This window comes from Grampus griseus (genome assembly GCF_964374135.1).
Source record: "Grampus griseus genome assembly, chromosome: 4".
Taxonomy (NCBI): domain Eukaryota; kingdom Metazoa; phylum Chordata; class Mammalia; order Artiodactyla; family Delphinidae; genus Grampus; species Grampus griseus.
The window spans coordinates 34049440-34077305 of NC_138997.1; the positions used below are offsets into that span (position 1 = coordinate 34049440).

The window sequence follows — 27866 nt, forward strand, 5'->3', positions numbered from 1 at the left end:
AAGGCAAATATATTAGTTTCCTATTGCTGCTCTAGCAAATTAACACATACTTAGTGACTCAATACAACACACTTTTCTGGGGACTAGGACAAGGTCATCTTTGGGGAATGGGGAGCATTATTCTGCCTACCATAGAAAGTAAGGCCAAATATTTTCACCCTCTGATTCTCAGGAGAAATGAGGACAAACATTTATAACTGAATGATTTCAAACTCTTTCAGCCATAACTTTATTAGCTCAGTCAAGAAACTAAGTCCCATAGAGGAAATCTGGCTTGAAGCCTGCTTTTTCGTAATTAAACTTTTACTGGAACACAACCATGTCCATTCATTTGTGCATTGACTGGCCTCACCCAGCAACAGACAGGCTGCCTAAAGACCTCCTGAGCCCACACCCCATTAGACACAGCCCTGCCCAGTAGATGGCCAGGACCCAGCTCTACCCACCAGTGAGAAGGCACCAGCTTCAGAATCCCCTGGGCCCTAGTGCTGTCCCCCAGGAAGCCTGGCGTAGCCTCTGGATCAGCCTCACCCACCAGGGAGCAGAAAACAGACGTAAGAAAACGACAGTCCCATAACCTGTGGACCTAACCTGCCCACAGCAGGCCAGACCCTGCCCTGGGACAAGGTGGGCACTGACCCTGCCCAGTAGCAGGCCAACACGAACTCCAGAACACTCCAGACCCAGTACCCACCTGTGTTTCAGGAACTGCCCCCACCCCTCCCACTAGTGATCTTATATCAGCTCTGGCACTCCTGGGCCCTGTAACCAGACTCCAGAACCTGATTCTGCCTTCCAGTAGTCCAGCACTAACACCAGGACTTAGTTTCACCCACCAGTGTGTGGGCAACAGCCCCGGAGTCTTATGTACCCTAACTCTTCCCATTAGTGAGCCAGCACTAGTCTTGGGGCCCCCCGGGGTTCTGCAGCTAGCTGTCTTGTGACCAGGCCCCACCAACCAGCAGCTGGCAGCCTCCACACAAGGCAGGTCCAAGCAACCAACCAGACCAGGGGCCAACCAAACCTAATAGTCCACCCACATAGTCAGCCTGCCACAACTGAAGGACCCATGCAGGCCTAATAGGGAGAACTTCTAGAGCATATACCTTGGGTGACAAGAAGGGAGCACACTGCTGGGACACATAGGGCATCTGCAAAAGTCCCCTTCTCCAAGATGAGGAAACATAACCAACCTACTAGGTTCATAAAAATAAAAACAGCAACTTAGGCAAAATGAAGTGACAGAGGAACATGTTCCATGAAGGAACAAAATGAAAACCCCAGAAGAACTAAATGAAGTGGATCTAGGCAATCTACATGAGAAAGGGTTCAAGGTAGTGATTGTAAAGATAATCAAAGAACTTGGGAGGAGAATGATGCAAAAAACGAGGTTAGAAGGTTTAAATAAGGAGTTAGAACAACCAAACAGAGATGAAAAATATTATAACTGAAATGAAAAATACACTAGAAGGAATAAAGTGTAGACTAATTGATAGAGAAACAGATCAGCAAGCTGGGAGACAGCGTAGTGGAAATCACTGCGGATGAACAGAGAAAAGAAAAAAGAATGAAAAGAAATGAGGACAGTTTAAGAGACCCCTGGAACAACATCAAGTGTACTAATATTTGCATTACACTCTCAGAAGGAGAAGAAAATGGGTCTGATAATGAATTTTAAGACAAAATAGCTGAAAACTTCCCTAACATGGGAAATGAAACAGTCATCCAAGTCCAGGAAGTGCAGAGTCACATATAAGATTAATCCAAAGAGGAACACACCAAACACTCCAACACATTGTAATTAAAATGACAAAAAGGGGGTCTTGAGAAGATGGCGGAAGAGTAAGATGTGGATATCACCTTACTCCCCACAAGATACATCAGAAATATACACGTGGAACTGCTCCTATAGAACACCTACTGAACGCTGGCAGAAGACCTCAGACCTCCCGAAAGGCAAGAAACTCCCCACATACCTGGGTAGGGCAAAAGAAAAAAGAAAAAACAGAGACAAAAGAATAGGGATGGGACCTGCACCAGTGGGAGGGAGCTGTGGAGGAGGAAAGGTTTCCACACACTAGGAAGCCCCTCTGCAGGTGGAGACTGTGGGTGGTGGAGGGGGGAGCTTCGGAACGGCAGAGGAGAGTGAAGCCACAGGGAGGGCAAAGCAGAGAGATTCCCGCACGGAGGATCGGTGCCAACCAGCACTCGCCAGCCCGAGAGACTTGTCTGCTCACCCGCCGGGGCGGGCGGGGGGTGGGAGCTGAGGCTCGGGCTTCAGTCGGAGTGCAGGGAGAGGACAGAGGTTGGTGGTGTGAACACAGCCTGAAGGGGGCTAGTGCACCACAGCTAGCCGGAAGGGAGTCCAGGCAACACTTGGGACCTGCCTAAGAGGCAAGAGACTTTTTCTTGCCTCTTTGCTTCCTGGTGCACGAGGAGAGGGGATTAAGAGCACTGCTTAAAAGAGCTCCAGAGATGGGAGCCAGCAGGGGCTATCAGCGCGGATCCCAGAGACAGGTATGAGATGCTAAGGCTGCTGCTGCAGCCACCATGAAGCCTGTGTGTGGGCTCAGGTCACTATCCACACCACCCCTCCCAGGAGTCTGTGCAGTCTGCCACTGCCAGGGTGCCGTGATCCAGGGACAACTTCCCCAGGAGAACGCACAGCGAACATCAGGCTGGTGCAACATCACACCAGCCTCTGCCACCACAGGCTTGCCCCACATCTGTACCCCTCCCTCCCCTCAGCCTGAGTGAGCCAGAGCCCCTGAATCAGCTGCTCTTTTAACCCCATCCTGTCTGAGTGAAGAACAGATGCCCTCAGGAGACCTACACAAAGACGCGGGTCCAAATCCAAAGCTGAGCCCCAGGAGCTGTGCGAACAAAGAAGAGAAAGGGAAATCTCTCCCAGCAGCCTCAGAAGCAGTGGATTAAAGCTCCAAAATCAACTTGATGTATGCTGCATCTGTGCAATAACTGAATAGACAACAAAACATCCCAAATTGAGGATGTGGACTTTGGGAGCAAGATATATTATTTTTTCCCCTTTTCCTCTTTTTGTGAGTGTGTATGTGTATGCTTCTGTATGAGATTTTGTCTGTATAGCTTTGCTTTCACCATTTGTCCTACGATTCTGTCCATCCGTTCTTTTTTTTTACATTAAAATTGTTTTTCATAACTATTTTTTATTTTAATAACTTCATTTTATTTTATCTTTTATTTTATTTTATTTTATCCTCGTTTCTTTCTTTCTTTCCAATTTTTCTCCCTTTTATTCTGAGCCATGTGGATGAAAGGCTCTTGGGGCTGCAGCCAGTAGTCAGTACTGTGCCTCTGACATGGGAGAGCCAACTTCAGGACACTCATCCAAAAGAGACCTCCCAGCCCCACGTAATACCAAATGACAAAAATCTCACAGAGATCTCCATCTCAACACCAAGACACAGCTTCATGCAACAACCAGCAAGCTACAGTGCTGGACACCATACACCAAACAACTAGCAAGAGAGGAACACAGCCCCATCCATTAGCACAGAGGCTGCCTAAAATCATAAGGCCACAGACTCCCCAAAACACACCACCAGACGTGGACCTGCCCACTAGAAAGACAAGATCCAGCCTCATCCACCAGAACACAGGCACAAGTCACCTGCATCAGGAGGCCTACACAACCCACTGAATCAACCCTAGCCACGGTGGACAGACACCAAAAACAATGGAAACTACGAACCAGCAGCCTGCAAAAAGGGGACGCCAAACACTGTAAGATAAGCAAAATGAGAAGACAGAAAAACACACAGCAGATGAAGGAGCAAGATAAAAACGCACCAAATCTAACAAATGAAGAGGAAATAGGCAGTCTACCTGAAAAAGAATTCAGAATAATGATACTAAAGATGATCCAAAATCTTGGAAATAGAATAGAGAAAATGCAAGAAACATTTAACAAGGACCTAGAAGAACTAAAGAGGAAACAAGCAACAATGAACAACACAATAAATGAAATTAAAACTACTCTAGAAGGGATCAATAGCAGAATAACTGAGGCAGAACGGATACGTGACCTGGAAGATAAAATAGCAGAAATAGCTACTGAAGAGCAGAATAAAGAAAGAAGAATGAAAGGAACTGAGGACAGTCTCAGAGACGTCTGTGACAGCATTAAACACACCAATATTTGAATTATAGAGGTCCCAGAAGAAGAAGAGAAAAAGAAAGGGACTGAGCAAATCTTTGAAGAGATTAGAGTTGAAAACTTCCCTAATATGGGAAAGGAAATAGTTAATCAAGTCCAGGAAGCATAGAGAGTCCCGTACAAGATAAATCCGAGAAGAAACATGCCAAGACACATATTAATCAAACTATCAAAAATTAAATACAAAGAAAACATATTAAAAGCAGCAAGGGAAAAACCACAAATAACACACAAGGGAATGCCCGTAAGGTTAACAGCTGATCTTTCAGCAGAAACTCTGCAAGCCAGAAGGGAATGGCAGGACATATTTAAAGTGATAAAGGAGAAAAACCTACAACCAAGATTACACTAGCCAAGAAGGATCTCATTCAGATTTGATGGAGAAATTAAAACTTTTACAGACAAGGAAAAGCTGAGAGACTTCAGAACCACAAAACCAGCTTTACAACAAATGCTAAAGGAACTTCTCTAGGCAAGAAACACAAGAGAAGGAAAAGACCTACAATAACAATGCCAAAAAAATTAAGAAAATGGGAATAGGAACATACATATCAATTATTACCTTAAATGTAAATGGATTAAATGCTCCCACCAAAAGACACAGACTGGCTGAATGGACACAAAAACAAGACCCATATATATGCTGTCTACAAGAGACCCACTTCAGACCTAGGGACACATACAGACTGAAAGTGAGGGGATGGAAAAAGATATTCCATGCAAATGGAAATCAAAAGAAAGCTGGAGTAGCAATTCTCATATCACAGAAAATAGATTTTAAAATAAAGACTGTTACAAGAGACAAAGAAAGACACTACATAATGATCAAGGGATTGATCCAAGAAGAAGATATAACAATTGTAAATATTTATGCACCCAACATATGAACACATCAATACATAAGGCATATACACACAGCCATAGAAGGGAAAATCGACAGTAACACTTTCATAGTATGGGATTTTAACACCCCACTTTCACCAATGGACAGGACATCCAAAATGAAAATAAATAAGGAAACACAAGCTTAAATGGTACATTAAACACGATGGACTTAATTGATATTTATAGGATATTCCGTCCAAAAACAACAGTGTACACATTTTTCTAAAGTGCTCAAGGAACATTGTCCAGGATAGATCATATCTTGGGTCACAAATCTAGCCTTGATAAATTTAAGCAGTTGAAGTCGTATCAAGTATCTTTTCTGACCACAACGCTATTAGACTAGATATGAAAGACAGGAAAAGAGCTGTAAAATATACAAACACACGGAGGCTAAACAATAAACTACTTAATAATGAAGTGATCACTGAAGAAATCAAAAAATACCTAGACACAAATAACAATGAAAATACAATGACCCAAAACCTATGCGATGCAGTGCAAGCAGTTCTACGATGGAGGTTTATAGCAATACAATCCTACCTTAAGAAACAGGAAACATCTTGAATAAACAACCTAACCTTGCACCTAAAGCAATTAGAGAAAGAAGAACAAAAAAATCCCCCAAAGTTAGCAGAAGGAAAGAAATCATAAAGATCAGATCAGAAATAAATGAAAAAGAAATGAAGGAAATGATAACAAAGATCAATAAAACTAAAAGCTGGTCCTTTGAGAAGATAAACAAAATTGATTAACCATTAGCCAGACTTACAAAGAAAAAAAGGGAAAAGACTCAAATCAATATAATTAGAAATGAAAAAGGAGAAGTAACAACTGACAATGCAGAAATACGAAGGATCATGAGAGATTACTACAAGCAACTCTATGCCAATAAAATGGACAACCTGGAAGAAATGGACAAATTCTTAGAAATGCACAACCTGCCGAGACTGAACCAGGAAGAAATAGAAAATATGACAGACCAATCACAAGCACTGAAATTGAAACTGTGATTAAACATCTTCCAAGAAACAAAAGCCCAGGACCAGATGGCTTCACAGGCAAATTCTATGAAACATTTAGAGAAGAGCTAACACCCTTCCAAAATATAGCAGAGGAAGGAACACTCCCAATCTCATTTTACGAGGCCACCATCACCCTGATACCAAAATCAGACAAAGATGTCACAAAGAAAGAAAACTACAGGCCAATATCACTGATGAAAATAGATGCAAAAATCCTCAACAAAATACTAGCAAACAGAATCCAACAGCACATTAAAAGCATCATATACCATGATCAAGTGGGATTTATTCCAGGAATGCAAGGATTCTTCAATATACGCAAATCAATCAACGTGATACACCATATTAACAAATTGAAGGAGAAAAACCATATGATCATCTCAATAGATGCAGAGAAAGCTTTTGACAAAATTCAACACCCATTTATGATAAAAAACCTGCAGAAAGTAGGCATAGAGCGAACTTTCCTCAACATGATAAAGGCCATATATGACAAACTCACAGCGAACATCATCCTCAATGGTGAAAAACTGAAAGCACTTCCACTAAGATCAGGAACAAGACAAGATTGTCCACTCTCACCACTATTATTCAACATAGTTTTGGAAGTTTTAGCCACAGCAATCAGAGAAGAAAAGGAAATAATGGAATCCAAATCAGAAAAGAAGAAATAAAGCTGTCACTGTTTGTAGATGGCATGATACTATACATAGAGAATCCTAAAGATGCTACTAGAAAACTATTAGAGCTAATCAATGAATTTGGTAAAGTGGCAGGATACAAAATTAATGCACAGAAATCTCTCGCATTCCTATATACTAATGATGAAAAATCTGAAAGTGAAATTAAGAAAACACTCCCATTTAACATTGCAACAGAAAGAATAAAACATCTAGGAATAAACCTACCTAAGGAGACAAAAGACCTGTATGCAGAAAATTATAAGTCACTGATGAAAGAAATTAAAGATGATACAAATAGATGGAGAGATATACCATGTTCTTGGATTGGAAGAATCAACCTTGTGAAAATGACTCTACTACACAAAGCAATCTACAGATTCAATGCAATCCCTATGAAACTACCACTGGCATTTTTCACAGAACTAGAACAAAAAATTTCACAATTTGTATGGAAACACAAAAGACCCCAAATAGTCAGAGCAATTTTGAGACTCAAAAAAGGAGCTGGAGGAATCAGGCTCCCTGATTTCAGACTATACTACAAAGCTACAGTAATCAAGACAATATGGTACTGGCACAAATACAGAAATATAGATCAATGGAACAGGATAGGAATCCCAGAGATAAACTCACACACATAAATGGTCACCTTATCTTTGATAAAGGAGGCAAGAATATACAGTGGAGAAAAGACAGCCTCTTCAATAAGTGGTGCTGTGAAAACTGGACAGGTACATGTAAAAGTATGAAATTAGAACACTCCCTAACACCATACACAAAAATAAACTCAAAATGGATTAAAGACTTATATGTAAGGCCAGACACTGTCAAATTCTTAGAGGAAAACATAGGCAGAACACTCTATGACAAAAATCACAGCCAGATCCTTTTTGACCCACCTCCTAGAGAAATGGAAATAAAACCAAAAATAAACAAATGGGACCTAATGAAACTTCAAAGCTTTTGCACAGCAAAGGAAACCATAAACAAGACCAAAAGACAACCCTCAGAATAGGCAGAAATATTTGCACATGAAGCAAATGACAAAGGATTAATCTCCAAAATTTACAAGCAGCTCATGCATCTCAATAACAAAAAGCCAACAACCGAATCCAAAAACGGGCACAATACCTAAATAGTCGTTTCTCCAAAGAAGATATACAGATTGCCAACAAACACATGAAAGAATGCTCAACCTTATTAATCATTATAGAAATGCAAATCAAAACTGCAATGATATATCATCTCACACCGGTCAGAATGGCCATCATCAACAAACATACAAACAATAAATGCTGGAGAGGGTGTGGAGAAAAGGGAACACTCTTGCTTTGTTGGTGTGAATGTACATTGATATAGCCACTATGGAGAACAGTATGGACGTTCCTTAAGAAACTAAAAGTAGAACTACCATACGACCCAACAATCTCACTACTGGGCATATACCCTGAGAAAACCATAATTTAAAAAGTGTCATGTACCGGGGCTTCCCTGGTGGCACAGTGGTTGAGAGTCCACCTGCCGATGCAGGGGACACGGGTTCGTGCCCCGGCCCGGGAAGATCCCACATGCTGCGGAGCGGCTGGGCCCCTGAGTCATGGCCACTGAGCCTGCGCATCCGGAGCCTGTGCTTGGCAACGGGAGAGGCCACAGCAGTGAGAGGCCCGCGTACAGCAACAACAACAACAACAAAAAAGAGTCATGTACCACAATGTTCATTTCAGCTCTATTTACAATAGCCAGGACATGGAAGCAACCTAAATGTCCATCAACAGATGAATGGATATAGAAAATGTGGCACATATACACAATGGAATATTACTCAGCCATAAAAAGAAATGAAATTGCATTATTTGTAGTGAAGTGGATGGACCTAGAGTCTGTCATACAGAGTGAAGAAAGTCAGAAAGAGAAAGACAAATACTGTATGTTAACACATTTGTATGGAATGTAAGAAAAAAAAAAGATCATGAAGAAACTAGGGGTAAGATGGGAATGAAGACACAGACCTACTAGAGAATGGACTTGAGGATATGGGGAGGGGGAAGGGTAACCTTGGATAAAGTGAGAGAGTGGCATGGACATATATATACTACCAAAGGTAAAATAGATAGCCAGTGGGAAGCAGCCACATAACACAGGGAGATCAGCTTGGTGGTTTGTGACCACCTAGAGGGGTGGGATAGGGAGGGTGGGAGGGAGGGAGGCACAAGAGGGAAGAGATATGGGAACATATGTATATGTATAACTGATTTACTTTGTTATAAAGCAGAAACTAACACACCAGTGTGAAGAAATTATACTCCAGTAAAGATGTTTAAAAAAATGACAAAAAGATAAAGAGAGAATATTAAAAGTAGAAAGGGAAAAACAACAAATAACATACAAGGGAACTCCCATAAGACTATCAGCTGATTTTTTCAGCAGAAACTCTGCAGGCCAGGAGGGAGTGGCACAGTATATTTAAAGTGATGAAAGAGAAAAATTTCCACCCAAGAATTCTCTACCCAGCAAGGTTCTTGTTCAGATTTGATGGAGAAATCAAAAACTTTACAGACAAGCAAAAGCTAAAAGAATTCAGCACCACCAAACCAGCTTCACAACAAATGTTGAAGGAATCTGTCTAGGCAAAAAAGAAAAGGCCACAATTAGAAACAAGAAAATTACAAAATGAAAAAGTTCACCAGTAAAGGCAAACATACAGCAAAGCTAGGAAATCATACACATACAAGCTAGTAAGGAGGTTAAAAGACAAAACTAGTAAAATCACCTGTATTCAGAGCAAGCAGTTAAGGGATACACAAAAGAATTAGACATAAAATATGATACCCAAAACAGTAATCATTATGGGAGGAGAGTACAAATGCAGGGATTTTAAAATGCATTTGAAATTAAGAGATCAGCAAATTAAAACAATCACATATATACATAGACTGCTATAAAAAAAAAAACCTGTGGTAACTGCAAACCAAAAATCTATAATAGATATGCACACATAAAAAGGAAAAGGACTTTAAAAACATAATATTAAACACAGTCATCAAATGACAAGAGAAGGGAAAAAGGAAGAAAAAAAAGACCTACAAAAACAACCCCAAAACCATTAACAAAGTGGCAACAAAACATGCATATCAATAATTACCTTAAATGTAAATAGACTAATTGCTCCAGCCAAAAGACACAGAGTCGCTGAATGGATACCAAAACAGGACCCATATATTTGCTGCCTACAGGAGAATAACTTCCGATCTAAAGACACACATAGACTTAGAATTCCCTGGTGGTCCAGTGGCTAGGACTCTGTGCTTCCACTGAAGGGGGTGTGGGTCAGAGAATTAAGATCCTGAGAGCCATGTGGCATGGCCAAAAAAAAAAAAAAAAAAATAGGCACACAGAAAGTGAGAGGATGGAAAAAAGTATTCCATGCAAATGGAAATCAAAAGAAAGCCGGAGTAGCAATACTTATAGTAGACAAAATAGACTTTAAGATAAAGACTGTTACAAGAGACAAAGACACTACATAATGATGAAGGGATCAATCCAAGAAGAAGATATAACAATTGTGAATATACAGGCACCCAGCATAGGAGCACCTAAATATTGAATATAGAAAGCAAATATGAACAGACATAAAGGGAGAAATTGACAGTAACCCAATAATAGAAGGGGACTTTAACACCTCACTTACATCAATGGACAGATCATCCAGACAGATCATCCAGACAGAAAATGAATCTGGAAACTCTGGCCTTAAATGACCCATTAGAGCAGCTGAACTTAATAGATATGTAGAGAACACTCCATTTGAAAGCCACAGAACACATTCGTTTCAAGTGCACATGGAACATTCTCCAGGATAGGTCACATGCTAGCCTACAAAACAAGTCTCAGTAAATTTAAGAAAACTGAAATCATATCAAGCATGTTTTCAGATCACAACACTTTGAGACTAGAAACCAATTATAAGAAAAAAACTACAAAAAACACAAACACATGGAAGCTAAACAATATGCTACTAAACAATCAGTGGATCACTAAGGATTGAATTTCAAATTTATAAGGCTACACAAAAACTTGATCATGATTGAATTTTCAATAAAAATAAAAAATTTAGATTATTATCATAATTATGATTATTATTATGATATCATACAGCAGCATTTATTGGAACTTAATAAAGCACTGTGCCAAATACGTTGTATACAAGTTCATTTTGTATACACACAAAATTTGTAAACAGCAGCTTCAATTTCCAGATGAAGAAATCAAGGTTTTAAAATAAGTATCTTCCCAAGATAACACAACTAGTAAGTAGAAGTGCTAGATCTAGACAGAAGTCTCTGCTGTATATCTGTTTAATCATTTATTTAATCATTGTAATTTTGTTAGGATGTTATTCTAACAAATTTTCCTAATCATATTAGGAAATATGATTATTTTCCATTTAAATTATTGCATAAGTGTACACAGCAATTATGGATCTCTTTCTTCTCTGATGCAGGATGCTGTAAGGAAAAATAAGATTTTTCTGTAGAGACAGAATGCTTGGGCTTGAAGGTAGTTAGACTCCTACTACCTTTATAAACTTTCCAAGTCATCTAAATGCCTGGGACTGCTTCCTTATCTATAACTGTCATTTATGACATCAACTTCAGGTAATATACAAGATACCACTTTGAAACCATTGGGAACTATACACACAGTCTTAGCCTAAGTACAGTTTTAAGAGATACAAATGTGCCCAAGCTACATTTTACAATTTGGAGAGCATTTTCAAGAAATGGAAAACTTAAGAACATTCATATTTTTACTTGTAGAATTTCATATGAGAGAGTGACTATTTTAGAATTTTTAAAAATGACACTCCCAGGGTCTCTGGATCCCAGCTCCCTAGCTTACTGCATTTATATGAAGGTAATATTCCAGGGTCTTATAAAGATAAGAGAAGGTATATACAAGAATGCAAAAAATCCTCAAGAACCACTATATTGACTCATACACACAATTCTACTTGATTTTCATATTTTGCTTTATAATAGGGAATTCATGACTTAAAGACAAAAATTGATGATTATGTTCATTACGTATAGACATAATTTATGTTATTATTGTAGTCAAATTGCTATTTTATATTACTGGATAGAATTTAGTATTGAATTAGAAAAAAATTACCTTTAAATATTTCCTGTTTGTATACTAGGTGGTATACTACAACCTAACAGTATTCTGAATGCACATTCTGGACTTTGCCTAGAGAAACTACTTAGGAGAGTATAGGCAGTAACTCATTTGTGTCATCTTTACTTTCCCAAATATATGCTGTCTCATACACTTAAACGCATGTGTGGGATTAAAGATGGCTACACATTCTTTGCTACTTCTCCCATTGAGTCATGAAGTCTAATATTCTTCCCCTTCAATACTGGTTAGCTTTTTTGATTTGCTTTACTATAGAATGCATAGAGGTAATGTTCAGGAGCTACTTGGGTACTCCCCTAGGCCTCTTGGAACACTCTTTTTGGGGATCCAGAACTTCCATGTAAAGGGTATGGTTCCCCTGAGACCACCATGCTAGAATGGTCATGTGTAGGTGCTCTGGTTGTCCCAGCTAAGTCAGCCTTCTAGCCCTCCCTACCAAGGTGACAGACATAAAATTAAAGCCAACTTGACCCTCCCAGCCAGACCATGTCCCAGGTGAATATCACTTACTGACCTCAATCAACGCCATGGGCAACTGAAGAATTGCCAGCAAAGCATTACTCAAATCATGACCTCTTCCCCACAAAACCATGGAATATTATAAAATGGTTCTTGTTTTAAGTCATGAAGTTTTGGGTTAACTTATTATGAAGCAGTAGATAACTAGAACAGTGCATAAAAGGTAATAATTGCATATTAATGCCAGAAGTCTTAAATTTCCATAAATCAGTAATAAACTACCACTACTGATAGTTCAGTCCTTACACATAATTATTGTACACTAGATATAGATAACCACACTATGGTAAATAAATACTATGCACAAGAATGCTTGTATCTCACAAAGGGCACTGAATTTTATTGTAATTCCTCTCATATTCCATAATGGCAAGATTATCTAAGTAACCTAAATAATATTCATTTGTAGTCTTACAAATAAACCAAATTAACTAAAATAATGGTTATCTCAGATGCAGTGAAAGAGGCTTGCTTATACCCATAAGCCACTACTTGCACATCACTCGATACAACTCTATGTTAAGTTAAAGGAATATCTGGGTTAGAAAGAACAGTAAGACTCTCAAAATTCATAAACAAGGTGTTTTAAAAAAATATATCATGGAATTGTCTTCAGGGACAATTTCCTTTTCTTTGCTTCTGTATGAATAGGTAAAATATTTAGAAATGTTTTCTTATTTTTCCACACAGCCTAAGGTAAGAGGAGTAAATATGAGTTGTAAAGAAAGCTCCATGGTGCACACAGGGACACCAAATCTTTTCTTTGCCTTTTCTTTTTTGCCTTGACCTATAAAGAAACTAGCTTAGAACTGAGTATCTATCAGTAGCTCTTGACCTAACAGGATTAATAGATTTCAGAATTTTCCAAGTTTCCTTGGAATCTATTTTCCAAATTTAGTTTGGGTTCAAGTTCCTCCATGAAAATTAAGGATCCTAAAGAAACCAAACAAAATGCATTTATTTTAAACAATATATCTTCTTGATCAAATCTGTATAATATGTATAAAATGTCATGTTTATAATCTGTATAAAATGTCAAAACATATAGGTAGGTAATTGAATGGTTTGAATATTACAAACAGTGCTGGCCAAATGTCCATTGGCTGAGATCCGTAACAGACAGTGGTTTCAGTTTTAAAGTAGGTAAGATTCATTAACAGTTGTATTACAAGGAGGGAGACAAAAATAGTAAACGTAAGCAACAATAATGTCAAAATGGTAAGAGTTAAAAAGTATAGAACTAAAATATCACTTGAAGTTGGTAGCTAATCTGTTACAACACACTTTCTACTGGTCCTGATTGTTAGAGTGATATTGTGAGTCAGGTTTTATATAAACATGATTAATGAAATAAGAGAGTGGAATCAATATTACGCTCTGATTCAGAAAACTTGGAGTGGCAAAAATGTGTTTTAACAAGTCTTCCAGGTTAATTCTGATGTCTGTTAATATTCTGGCTTAGACTGTAACTACTTCTACAAAGATCACAAAGTCAAATACTTAAAACAAAGATCAATAGTTGCATTAAAGCTCCTTTCCTTCTAAAAATTATCTTCTTAGGATACTAGCATGTATGACCATTGTTGAACAGACTCTCCTGATCTTCAAGTGGAATATTTGCCTGTAATTTGTAAAGAAGCAGACTGTCCTAGAGTTGAAAGGGATGCTCAATAAACTGAAAGGTATATAATTGAGAAAAAATAAATTATTGACATTTTTTCGAGTTAAGGTATATTAGGAGTTCTATTTCCCCTTGGATATAGAAAACTGGGACTAGTGTTCCTTCTACCCTAGCAAGAAAACCTATGTAAAGTAAAAAAATCACAACTTTGCTGAACACATCAAAGAGCCAAAGTCACTAGTCAACCAAGTAGTATAAAATCCACTGACTCTTAGCCCCTGCCAAGGAGAGATGAGACACGAGCATGTCACCAGTGACAGACTACAGCTAGAAGAGATGCTGGGTTCCATATAACTAGGTTAGATGCATTCAGCTACAATTGTAATGTATTGTAAAGGTCAGCTGTGGACTAGAGTATAGCACCCTAGGAGCTGTAGACACAAGAGTTTGCACCCACTTGCAGGCTCTTCTCCATGGACTTCAATCTCCTGCTCATGAGAAAGACTGTGGGAAGAGTAGGAGTTAGGCAAGTACCTTTCTTGGTGTTGCAGGCTTGGAGGGGGAAGTGGTCACTGCTAGGAGAAAAGCATGAAGTCCTGTTGCAACCTTTCTCTGGAAAATAAAGTAAGCCTCTGGGGGAGGAGCAGAAAACCTGTCAACACCAGGGCAAACATGCAGACCCACTGTAGCCACAGGAAAGCTTAAACAAACAAACAAACAAACAAATAAAACTTCCAACCCTGGGGAAGTCTTGGACTCAGGAGCCTACACCAATAATATCAGAGACCTGCTACAACTGGGAGAGGGAAAAGAAACTCTCCCAGAGAAGATCAACCAGAGATAGATGGAGTTTGGCTGCCAGGAAGAGAAGAGGCAGGACCACTGAGAAAGGCTATTTCTAAGACCTAGAAACAGATCCTGTCTAAGGTAGAGAACCCCTTGTCCTCACCACCAGACTACCAAGCACCAAGCAGTGTGTAACTGCAGTCTATCACTGGTTGAGGGAAAAAAGTGTGAAGAGGGATACAATTTGTGATAGAGATGAAAGCAGAAGCTAAAGGTAAAGGAGAAACATTGAGAAAATGCATCTGAAATTCCAGCCTTCAATCTAAGAGAAAGGAATTAAAGCCAATGGTTCACTGAAGGTAATCATAGGAACAAGACAACCCAAACTCAGCTAATTACTGACTATATTCACTCAACAACATCCCTTCCCATATACACACATTCACTAACAGCCTAACAGAAGAGATGTAACCATTTCCAGACATAAAGTCTCTACTGTTAAACTCAAAATGTCTGATGTTTAATCAAAAATTACATGACACACAAAAAGGCAAGAAGAAAAGCACAGTGTTAAGAGAGAAAATAATCAACAGAGCAGACTCAAACATGACCCCTATGTTTAATCTATCAAATGAGAAATTTCAGCAGAGATGGTGTTATGAATTGAATTGTGCATCCTGGCCAAACACATGCATTGAAGCCCTAAACCCAATGTGATTGCGTTAGGAGACAGGTCCTTTAGGGAGGTAATCAAGGTTAAATGAGGTCATAAGGGTGAGGCCAGATCCCACAGGGCTAATGTCCTTATAAGAAGATGAAGAGACACCAGAGCATGCACTCTCTGTCTCTGTCTCTCTCTCTCTCCATATGTACACACAGAGGAAAGACCAAGTGAGGACACAGTGATAAAGCAGCCATCTACAAGTCAGGAAAAGAGGCCTCACCAGACACCAGTCCCCACAGTCCCTTGATCTTGAACATCTAGCCTCCAGATCTGTGAGAAAATACATTTTTGTTGTTTTAGCCACTCAATTTGTGGTATTTTGTTATGGCCACCTAAGCAGACTAATACACAGGAACTCTACTAAAAAATCAAATGGAAATTCAAGAAATAAAAAAACATGATAAGGGAGATAAAGAATACCTCTGTCAAACTCATAAGTAGACTTAAGACAACTGAATAGACAATCATTGAACTTGAAGATCGGCCCATAGAAATAACCCAAGCTTAAAGACAAAAAGAGTGGCAAAAAAATAACAGAATTCAAGAGTTATGGGATAATATGAAACAATCTCACATATGTGTAATTTGAATCCCAGAAGAAGAGAGACAATAATGCAGGAGAAGTTTGTCAAGAAATAATGGTCAAGAGTTTTCAAAAATTCATGGCAGTCATCACAACATAGATGCAAGAAATTCAAAGATTTCTCAGAAGGATAAATTACTAAACAGATAGACAGATGGACACACACACACACACACACACACACACACACACACACATACACACTCCCAGATACATTATATTCAAAGTGCTGATAAAAAAATGTTGAAGGCAGCCATCAGAGAAAAGAATCATTATTTCCACAGGAATAAAATTAAGATTTACCACAGACATTAAAAACCATGAAGGACAGAAAATAGTGGAGTCAGGTATTTAAAGTGCAGCTGAGAAAACAAAATTGCTATCTTAGAATTTTATACCCAATGAAAATATCTTTGAGTATAAAATACATACTCTGCACAGACTTACTCTACACACAATATAAAAAGAAATTCTTCAGGGAGAAGGAATATGATACCAGATGAAACTTGGATGTACACACACACACAAAAGTCTTCAGGAAAATCCATTTTCCCAACTGCCTTAGCTATTGCACTGCTGAAAAGAATGCAGCCTTTGCATCTCAGCCCATAAGCTTCAGAGAGTGATCATCTCAGTCAGGGTCTTCAACAGGACTGGAAAGCAATCAAATCCTACAGTGCTGTTATCTTAGCACCTAGCATCCTTCCAAAGAGTGGCTGAAATGAATTGATGTCTCTTTTCAAAAAGTCATACACTGATATCTTACAAATACAGTGATTGGAAGGAACTCCATAATAGGAATATGAATATCTCAGTGACAGTCTCTAATAATATTATTATTATGTTGCATATGAATAAGATGTCTTTATTGACCAAAAAAACCCACTGAAGGAAAGGGTTCAAACAGACTTTCAAAATTAACTGGACTGGTCCAGTAAGCTACAGTGGACTGGTAGCCTCATTCTTAAGACAATTTCTTGTCCTTTGTTATGGTTCTTGTTAGACTGTCCTGAACTTTGTTAGTTGGCATTCCTTCCTGCTTTTGACAACAGCATATTTCAGAAAATTGTTAAAATTTCTATATTCCTATGATTCTATTTCTTTAAAGTATACTCTTCAAGTATTCTGTAGCCTATAATGAAATTTAAGATGTACTGTCAGATGACCAGGACAGAATGCAAGATTCATAGAATACAGGAGAGAGGACATATATTACATTCATATTTGAATTTGGAAGAAGTCTAATGATAATGGTACTCATCTAAAGAGGGCAACTACATTATGCAAAAATAATATTCCATAAACCATAAGACAAAATTAGTTTTATTATAAAAATACATATGCTTTGTATATGAGTCATATAGAATTGACACAACTGATAGAATTTACTATGCTGCATTGAAGTGAATACTTATTGCTTTCTTGTTGAATTTCTGATATTTTTGTTCCTTCATTTATATCTCCATTTGGAAACATTATTTCAATAACATATTAGGAAGTAGAACATATTGTTTTGTAGTAATTTTGGTAATGCCTTTTAAAGCATCCCATCCAGGATAAGAAGACTGTATAAGAACTACATGGCTACCATTACTATCACCTTGATCTAGGAAATCAGGAATTTATTTAGTGTTAGTAGGAAAACATAAGAAAGAAAGTCTTTCTCACCTGCCTACTAATTCAATTCAATTAAATAAACATTCATTTTATTTATTTTATTTCCATGCACTAGCTGTGCAATATACGGGCAGGCAGCTTAACAGAAAAAAGAACAACACGCTCACTTACTAATTTGATTCGATGACCAGGAGTTGCACTGATTTCCCATGTGCATTCTTTCCTGCTTGGGTACTTGTCTGGCCAGTTGGGACTAGTGATGAAGCCACTTGGACTGTGAATCTTCTGTTCACACTCAGCTGTGCCAATAATGATAAAATCAATTAGTGTGGAAATCTAGCCCAGAATTGGGCCAGCAAGGAAGTAGCCTGTTTACACACTATCCTGATGAAAGATTTTCCTCAATAACTAATCATCACTCTAGTCTCCAGTATCATATTCATCTGCTTTGGTAAACCTGTTGCATAATCATTATCATAATCAGAAAATGGTTTTGGGTTCACATGAAATTGTGTTTACAATGAATTAAATAAATGTCTACAAGAAAATGAACTCTTTTTAACTGCTGGATCTGTAAGTTTAGATTTTAACAGAGCAACATTATTGACAATCAAAGTTATCAACTCTTGGTATGTGCAAAATATTTAATGCAATGCCACAACAAAAATGACTATGTCGTTTTCAGTTATTTTCTTCCTATTAACAGAAACATCATTTATAGCTAACTAGTATCACTAAGCCACTTTATGAAACATGTCTTTACATTTTCTCTCTCTCTTTGTTAAAGTATACACTTAAATGCTTAAACCATAATTTTAGCTGCTTAAGTAAATTATCTGTCATTTCATCACAGTGAAATGAAGCACTAAGGGGAAAAATATGTAAACAGCTACTAGCTTCTGAATTAATTTAAGAAAATGTCATTCAATTAACATGAAATTTCTTTTAGGTCTTACAATTTAAACAACTTCATCTTGGAGGGGACCATCCAATATTGTTAATTTCAAACTTCAAAAGCATGTAATATCCTCAGACTGTATTCTATCTATATAATTTATGAAGTGTCACCCTGCACATCCTGCCTTAGGCTGGAAATTATTTGTTATGTATTGTGTAACCGATTCTAAAATACAATTAATTCTGTGAAATTTTCCAAGAAATCTCTGGGGAAATCCTCTACTATATGGAAAAAACACTTGTGGCACTACAGGGCTGCACAGTAAGGACAAAATGACTGACATTACTGTGCTGTTGGCACATGCTCTCCGACTAGACCTTTGCTTTAATTGTGCCGGGTTTCCATAGGGAGATTTGGATTCTTAACCAAGGAACACAAAAAAAGGGTGAAATTTAGCTCCTTTCAAACTATATAGGGTCATGCAGCAAGACAGTAGTCTTAAAGTCTGGATCCTGTCTTGACAAGGTTTCCTAAATCCCATTATCCCTGTCCTTGCCTTGGCCATATGAAGTGTGGAATCTCCCAGATCTGGCAAATAGTTTAGTTTATAAGACAAAGCCAAGAGGCTCACTGCTAAACTGTATAAGGCACCTGTACTATAGCAGTGGTGAAAGAAAATCCATCCCCTTTACTAACAGTAAAGATGAACTTTATTAGGGGTGCCTGGATATAGTTCCATTTAAAAAGAAGTCCTTTCTTGAAAATATTTACTCTAATGAAGAGAGACTTTGGATATCTAAATTTATTTGCTACCTGTGAGTGACAGGCTACATGCATACTCTGAAAAGCTGTCTCTTTTTTATTTCTGAATTACCTTCCACATTTCAAAATAACTGGGCCTATTCCCCAGCCTATTGATTTATCAGAATACTTTACCAAGTTACACATATCACAATCTCATTGGTTTATGCTCATACATGAAAGTAAAAAGAGAAAAAAATCCTACTTGCATATGATTCTGGGCAATGTCATTAACTCTGTGAAATAAAAAGGAAAAAAATGTGACGTATGACCATATTTGAATGGAACTGAATGGAACAAGGGTCAATTCAGGGTATTTTGTACTATTGGAATGTGAATACAAAGAAGTGCTATCTACCTGTGGTTCTAGTCAGGCACCCACCACTCTACATGTTCTAATGACTAGTTATGAAACCTGCCTTAGTAATAAATCCAAGTTAAATGGAAAATTCAGGAGCAGACCCACAAAGGAAGAAATAAGACCTGAATAACTATTTCTTGTTCCCATGTAGCTCATATTGGCTCAGGAGATTAAGATAATTATCTTTATAAAACCTTGGAATATGGTAAGAATTTGGGACCAAAAACTGGTAGGCTACTATTGAGTTACTAGGATGCTTCTGTGTGTGTGTGTGCTGGGGAGGGGGCAAAACCATGACTTAAAACTCTAAATGGCACAGTATTTTCAAATGTCTTTCTTCTGGTAGGCATTTGAATTTGATACTCCTGGTATTTAAAGTGACATCACTCATGTAGCACATATATGAGATATTTTGGGGAGGGAAATTGAACCAAATGTAAAACATTTAGCAGAAGTTAAGTTTAAATATGGAGATAGTTATAAGGTCTGTTCTGTGAAGACTGAGGGATAATGTAGTGCCTTTCTGGCTGCCAGATGGCATCACAGCAGCTTCTATGTCTGTTATACAAAGTTATTCTAATTCCAACCATATATGAAGTGCAGTACCTTTAGGTAATACAAGGTTTCCAATAGTATGACTTGGATCTTTGAACACTGCATGTATTTTTATTTTTGACATTTGAACAGTTAACATTTAACACTCATTGATATGATTAACTCTACCTGGAAGGACTGCTTTACCCAAACTGCATGAAATTCTAGATGTTGTCAAAAAAAGAACACTTCTTTCATACCTTCCTTGCAATCATGTTTATTTTCATGCAGCACAAATCCATTACGGCACTGACACATGTAGCTTCCCATTGTGTTGACACACTCATGTTGGCACCCGCCATTATCCTTAGAGCACTCATCTTTGTCTAGCAAAGAGATAACCCCATAGATTAGTAAGTAGCTTTAAAAACAAAGGATATCAAAGGAGAGTCATTTAGTTGTGGTTAACACTGGCAAAGGGTAAACTAAGTCACAGCTTTCCGTGTTCTCAACATAAAACAAACAAAAAAAAAATCAAAAAATTTAGTGTCTTAGTTCTACCCACTCCTTCTTTAGCTTGGAGCCTTGTGCCATGAATTGTTTCCAAGATCATTTGCACCAGGGTGACAACATGTAGTCCTCTTTCATTCCTATGCTAGAGAAGTTTTGAGTAGGGTAAAGGAAATGAAAGAATATTTTTCCAACTAATCCTAAACATTTATAGCCAATTTTTAAAATAAATAAAAAATTGTGAGTAGTTTGATTAAATGCAAATCACGGCATTTAAGTGGAGGGAAATCCTTCACTATATTAACCATGGTGTATAGGCAGAGGCTAAACACATTTCCAAGATTTGTGTGTAATCGTTTTTTAAAAATCACTCAGTATAATTACTGTAGTTGATTTTTTTCATTAACTTTGCAGTTATGCTTAGCATTAATAAATCTGAACATTTTATAATATTTCAAGACAGAATAAGGCATCATTAGACTATCTTAAAAAAGAAACAATTTATATATTTTAAACTAATCTCCTCTAGCAGACCAGTTTATTAATAAGTAAAAAGGCTTTTAGTGTGCTAGAAGTAAAGGTCAGAATAGGAAATACGAGCTTTAAGAAATTGACAACAAATTCACTACAGGGAAAAAATCCCAACTATATTAGCAGACAGTCAATTCAGTGAGAGGCATCAGCCACCATATTATGTTGCTTAGCTATCATTCCATGACTGGCTTGTCCTTTAAAGTAAGTACTGGCCTCTGCTCCTGACACATACATATGATGACACATCACTCAGACCTTCCCCACCCTCATAGCACAGAGAACAAAAAGGACGCACGACAGTCACATCAAAGGTCAGGCTGAATTCAAAATTTATACTGTGAACTGATTTTTCTAGTGAGAATTTGTGAGCTCATGGTGGCACACAAATAGCAAATGTTATTTTTGCCTTTGTAATCAAATCAATATTCCCCCTATGGAGATGGGTTTAGGAAAGACATTTTTATCCAAGGATCTGATAGTAATTTTTATGAATGCAACTATTTTTTCCGATTTTGTAGACTGATAACACGACATAGCACATATATGCTATGTCTTATATTGCCAATTCATGCATTGGCAATATAAGAATATTCTATATACATACAGGCAGTCCCAAAGTTCTAAAGAATATATCAGGATCAATATATCTGCAATTTATGTGTTCTCTACCTATCCTTAACACTTCCATTACACTTTTAATACTTACTATGGAGGCTAAGCAGAGGAGAAAAAAAGCATAGAATAAAGAAAATTTATCTCTAAGAGAACATCAAACATCAAAATATATAAGAAATCAGAAATTAATAGAGAATTAGCCTTGTAAAATTAATTTTAGAGAAATTCATAATTTGGAAGTCCCATTACCTTAATTGTATCAACAGTGAAAATTACATGTGGTAAGTTGTGAATGATCTGTGCAGAATGGGTGAATGCTGAACCATACTTCCTACTACCATGCTGTCAGCTACCTGCATTTCCTTTCAGACAGTCAAGCAGTAGATGATTTAAATTTACTATTTTAACACACCTTTCTAGGGGCTCTTAAGATGCTTTGGAAAAATACTTCTTCATGAGTTGATGCAGAAATACACTTCATCATTGTTAAAAGGAAAGAGCCAATTTAAAAATTTCTGGTGCTAGAATTACTCTGAAATAGACACATATTTCCTATAAAAATATTTATCTAATGTTTGCTTGGTATACTTAAAACCTGATATAGTGAACTTTAGTTGTACTCTAGGTCAACCAGATTTTTGAGGGTTGTTTGGAAATCTAAGAATTGTAAGTAAAGTAATTTAGAAAAAATTAGTTCACATTTGCAATTGACTGGTAAACAGGTTGCTCAGTGACAAACCTATCAGGGCAGGGACTGCCTGAGTCATCCTTTCATTTGGATCTGTTTAGACTACCATACATGAGAGATATAAAAATGTTAAAAGAAAGAACACAAGTTAGTATTGCTGAATTTTTAAACCTACAGTCATTTTATAATGAAAACAATTCCAAAACATAAAATATTTCTAACATTTAAACTTCATTCTAGTGGAAATCTCATGTTGCTAGGTGATATTTGTAAGGAGAGTTATTTTCTTTAGATCTGATAAAACATAATCTGACTTGCAGTAATAGTAAGTAAAGAGAAATAAAGTTGAAAGTGAAACCATTCATATTTGAATAGTAGTTTTTTGTAGCCAGTTTTTCCTATTTCTATTGTGCTGGAAAAATAATTTTTAGAGGAAGAAGAATAAAATGAGGAAGAAGAGAAGGAGGAGCATGAAGATTTTATATAGTCATATTGTCTAAGTATCTTATTTTTCAGTGTTCCAGTTGATAAATGTTTCCTGTCTTCTTCCCTGCATCAAACATTTCTTAATACAAGTGATGTCACATTAAAATTGAGTTATCAAATACACTGCTAGAATATATGTATAGGTTAATCTAAAGCTCAGCTAAAATTCAAAATTGGACAAATCAAAATAGAAATTAAAAGCAGCAGATAAAAGTCATCATCCCCAGCAAAGTAGCATTTAAAATTGTGCTGGCATATGCCAAATAGTCAATATGAAAAAACAAAATTTTAGTAAACATTGGAATACTTGGAATTATCCAGACTTTTTAATATCACACAAACAAAGAAAGCTGTTTATTTAACTTAATATCATAAAAGATGAGTTCCACAAATATATTCTGAACTTATTATAAAAGGTCATCAAACTTGAGGAAAAAAAAATACTATTAGCAAATATAATTCTGTTTTCACTTTCTTTCCTTTTCTCCTCTTAGGACACAAACTACTAATATTTTGAACAATGAAAATCCAAAGAAAGAGAGAAGGAAGAAGGTTGCAGAGTTTTAAAAATTTCTCAGAAAGTCTGCATAACAAATTCAATAATTGAGAATTCTATCAATGATTCATTTGAAATTTTCTAACATTTTCATACTATAAGCATGGAATTTAAAAAATAGTTTTTATTAGTAAGAGAAACAAACATTTTATTGAGTAGAAATCAAAACATTTAATCTTTGCAGGTGGAAATTAGCCTCCTTCTTTGGAATGGACATATCTGATTTCCATTCCTTCATGCTAGATGAAGGAAAGGTCCATTATTATGGAAAAAGGAAGTGGCATTTTCCCATCAGAGGCCTGCAGAGTATCCTTGAGACTGTCAGAGGCCATTAGTCTATGAATAATACATACTGGATGGGACTGAAGTGGCAACCTGTATCAAGTTCTTGCAAGATTCAAAAATAAAAATTTTCTCTTTGCAGAAAGCTTCCTTGTCTGTAGGAAAAAGAAGTAAAGGGTCCACGCACCAGAACAGAAACACATGAGCAGATGTACTTACAATAAATGCTCAAATATAAAATAAACAGATCATACACATTCATGCATACACACATACACCCCATGCATGTGTGCACGCATACAAGACACACACAGGTTTCAACATAAAACTGTTGAAAAAATAATCACCTTCAAAAGACCTCTGATAAGCTCTACTGAGAGCAACGACAGACAATTTGATCTTTCTAAAACATGCAAATATTTAAATATCATTTATCATGAAACTTGGAACAGGATTCAGAATCATAGGAGAGCTCTATTTGAAATTAATCACACTAATATTTAATGTTTTGTTAGAATAATATCAGGTTGAATTTATTCTAAAAATACCTATGACCATTCCATGAAAGAAATGGTGTACAGGAGGAACAATGTAAAGAAATATCTATAAACACTGAAAGGTAGATAAGATGAGGAGCAGGTCAGTTGAAATCACTTGAATACAGAGGTAGAAATATCACACAAATCATTTTATCTGACTCCTATATTTGTTACAGACAGAAATAAACTGGGAATCAAGAAATCTGGGTTTTACTGCATTTCTGCTACTGTGCAGGTCACTGGGTCCATCAGGAAAGGATCACGTTCCCATTAAGTTACCCGTGAGGGGGACTGCCATTTAATGAGGTTATCCTTCAAGTCATCATTGAGTCTTTTCACCACTACCAGGTTGCCTAAAGAAGGTGGAATGTCTATGCGCAGCTCTCACTGCCTGAAGTTATTTGTTACATTATTCCCAAATAATGAACAGTGTGATTAAATTAAAAGTCCAGTTTCCCAAATGTTGCTGCTTTTACATGCATAAAATCCTACTAATATTTCCTTTAAGTTTAACCTATTTAAAGAAAAATAATTTTGTTCTGAGTAGAATACAATTAATTTTGCTTACTCACTTAAAATAAGTAAACTATATCATGTATACTTATGCAGATTTGTATACTTGTGTTAAAATATAACATCACATAAAATTAAGTTTGGTTTTACTATCATAAAAGTAAAGTAATTATTGTTAATCTATAAACAAACCTCATTCATTCCAAGAAAATAGCAGTATTATATTGTTGAACCAGATCTCTTCTAGAAAATGCCTATGCCATTATATTCTGAATTACATAAAAAATTTAATAGACATGTAATTTTACATCATGTTCAAATAGCCTTACTTTTATAGTTGTAATTTCCTTATTTACTTTCATATTATTTCATTATATTGCTTTATAACATACCCTTAATATCAGAACTATATGACACTAATTTTTACAGAGGAGCTTGTGGATATTCTGCTGTATAAACCAATCACTTCTAGATTTTCAAGCTACAGCATTTTTCATGACTAATTTAAGACACTAAATAAGAATTTATGTGATGGTTTCTTGCTTTGATGTGCATGGAAGTGACAGAAATCTGTATTAATTATTTTGCTAATAAGTTCTTAGTGTCATTCTTCCAATTCCATTTCTTAGGTCTATAAAGTGCTTATTTAAAATCAGAGGCTATGTGCAAAAATAAGTAAAATCTCAGTATGATTATTTCATTAAATAATTGTAGTTTTTAAAATAATACTAAAGTTTATTTCATTATATTCATTAAAAATCTAAATACATTTCCTTGTGTTTTTTCTTCCTTGATGTATCACTTAGTTGCAAGACAGCTAGAAGTTATTTTTAAATAGCTTTCCTTTACAAAATATATGAAATCACTTATAATATTGTTTCTTTTTAAATTGAATTTCTTGATAATATTTCTGAGAAAAAGTATGCTGAAAAAATAGCTAAACATGGTATATTTCTCATTATGTTTTCATAAATTCATAATCACTTCTAAACTTTTTAGAAAACTGGCTATAAACAGAACCACTTAAGATTAAGTCTCCAGACAGGGTGAGAGGGAGACACAAGAGGGAGGAGATATTGGGATATATGTATATGTATAGCTGATTCACTTTGTTATACAGCAGAAACTAACACACCATTGTAAAGCAATTATACTCCAATAAAGATGTTAAAAAAAAAGTTTGTCTCCATCAAATGTTTCTGGATTAACATACACAATACAGCAAACATTTATTCAATTGTCTATATTATAAATTAACTATAAAAATAAAAATTAGAAGCTTTAACTCATTCAAAACATTTGCATTAATATTATTAATTTGCATTAATATTTATTAACTAATTAACAAATAGGTGGATTTAAAAATTTCACTCTCAAAGATCAAAGTCTATTAGGTAATGTTTTCAAATCTAGAAAATATTTGGGGTAAAAGATAGGTAGAAATATGATGTGTGTTTTCCTTTTAAAGTTATTTTTATATTTAAATCAGATGAAAACTGAGAAAAATTGTGGAGAAACTACACTGCACTATCTTTTCACCTTAACACAAACATTCTTGGGATTTTTAAATAGCATCGTTCAGATCTGTTCCCACCCACGTGCTAAGCTGTATGCAGAGTGCACATATAGCTTTATATCTATATTTCCATTAATATTTTATCATATACAACCATGAAATCATTAAACCATCCTTATGGTATGGAAGAGCTCACACAGTGCATTTGAAGGGTGTTTAAAATTTCTGTCACTATCACAGTATATTGAAAATCCTTCTTCCAGATTTTGAAATATTTCTTTATGAAAGAGTCCCAAGAATTGAATTTCTGAGCAAACAGATTAGTCATTGTAATAATTCTTGATTCCTATGCTAAATTTATTTCTAAAGAATTTGTCACAATTAATGCAGTAATGTGTCTTATCAAATCCCCAAGAGTGAATTTTAACATAAAATAATCCTTCAATTTTCTTTGTGAAATACAATATCTCCATGATTTACATGCTTACTTTCTAATAGATACGATGAGTTATTTGACTTTTAACACACAATTACACTTATAGCATTATTAGAACTCTAAAATGATATTTTCAATGTGAACAGAATCTATATATTATAATGGGTGATCTTTTGTAAATTATGTTTTGGTAAGATGATCATAATCAGGACATTAAGTAACACTGCCATCTCTTCATTGTACAAAACAAATATGTTTTTATCTTCCCTTTTCCTGAGCAAACATCTTCCCCACTAGCAGAAACTCCCAAGAATTTAAATGTAAAATAGATCTAATTAATTATCCAGGACTATAGTATTTTAAATATGAATCTGACAAACTGCCAAGACTTTTCAATGAATCAAAAAGAAAACACTGAATGTTTATACTTAATTATCTTGGACTTTACAAAATAATAATCTAATAAAGAAGTTAAAAGTATATCTATTTTTTTCCAGGTCACAGATATGTTGAACATAACACATAACTAATGCTATTTGCAAAGGATGTGATCATCTCTTATGGTTAAGAGAACAGAACCCAAGATGAACTGGGGTTAAATACTTTGTGACACTGAACACTTAGAATATTACAGTTTTACTTTGATTATTAAAGACATAATGTATGCCTGCATAATAGGTTCTCAGAATGATAGCTACAACATGAGAGTTTGGGGTTTAATTTTCCCTGAACTTCATTGTTCAGTTTACTTAACAATATT

General features: G+C 36.2%; 1 protein-coding gene across 1 annotated transcript in view; it reads right to left on the reverse strand.

The window, feature by feature from the left end:
• The window catches only part of TLL1 (tolloid like 1), a gene marked incomplete at both ends in the record, with an annotated part of 248343 nt that overhangs the window by 18950 nt on the left and 201527 nt on the right, over positions 1-27866 (reverse strand). The window contains 2 exons of the mRNA XM_082653600.1: positions 18009-18136; positions 20692-20817. Coding sequence (XP_082509726.1) covers positions 18009-18136; positions 20692-20817 — 254 coding nt within the window. The remainder of the gene's footprint in view (positions 1-18008; positions 18137-20691; positions 20818-27866) is intronic.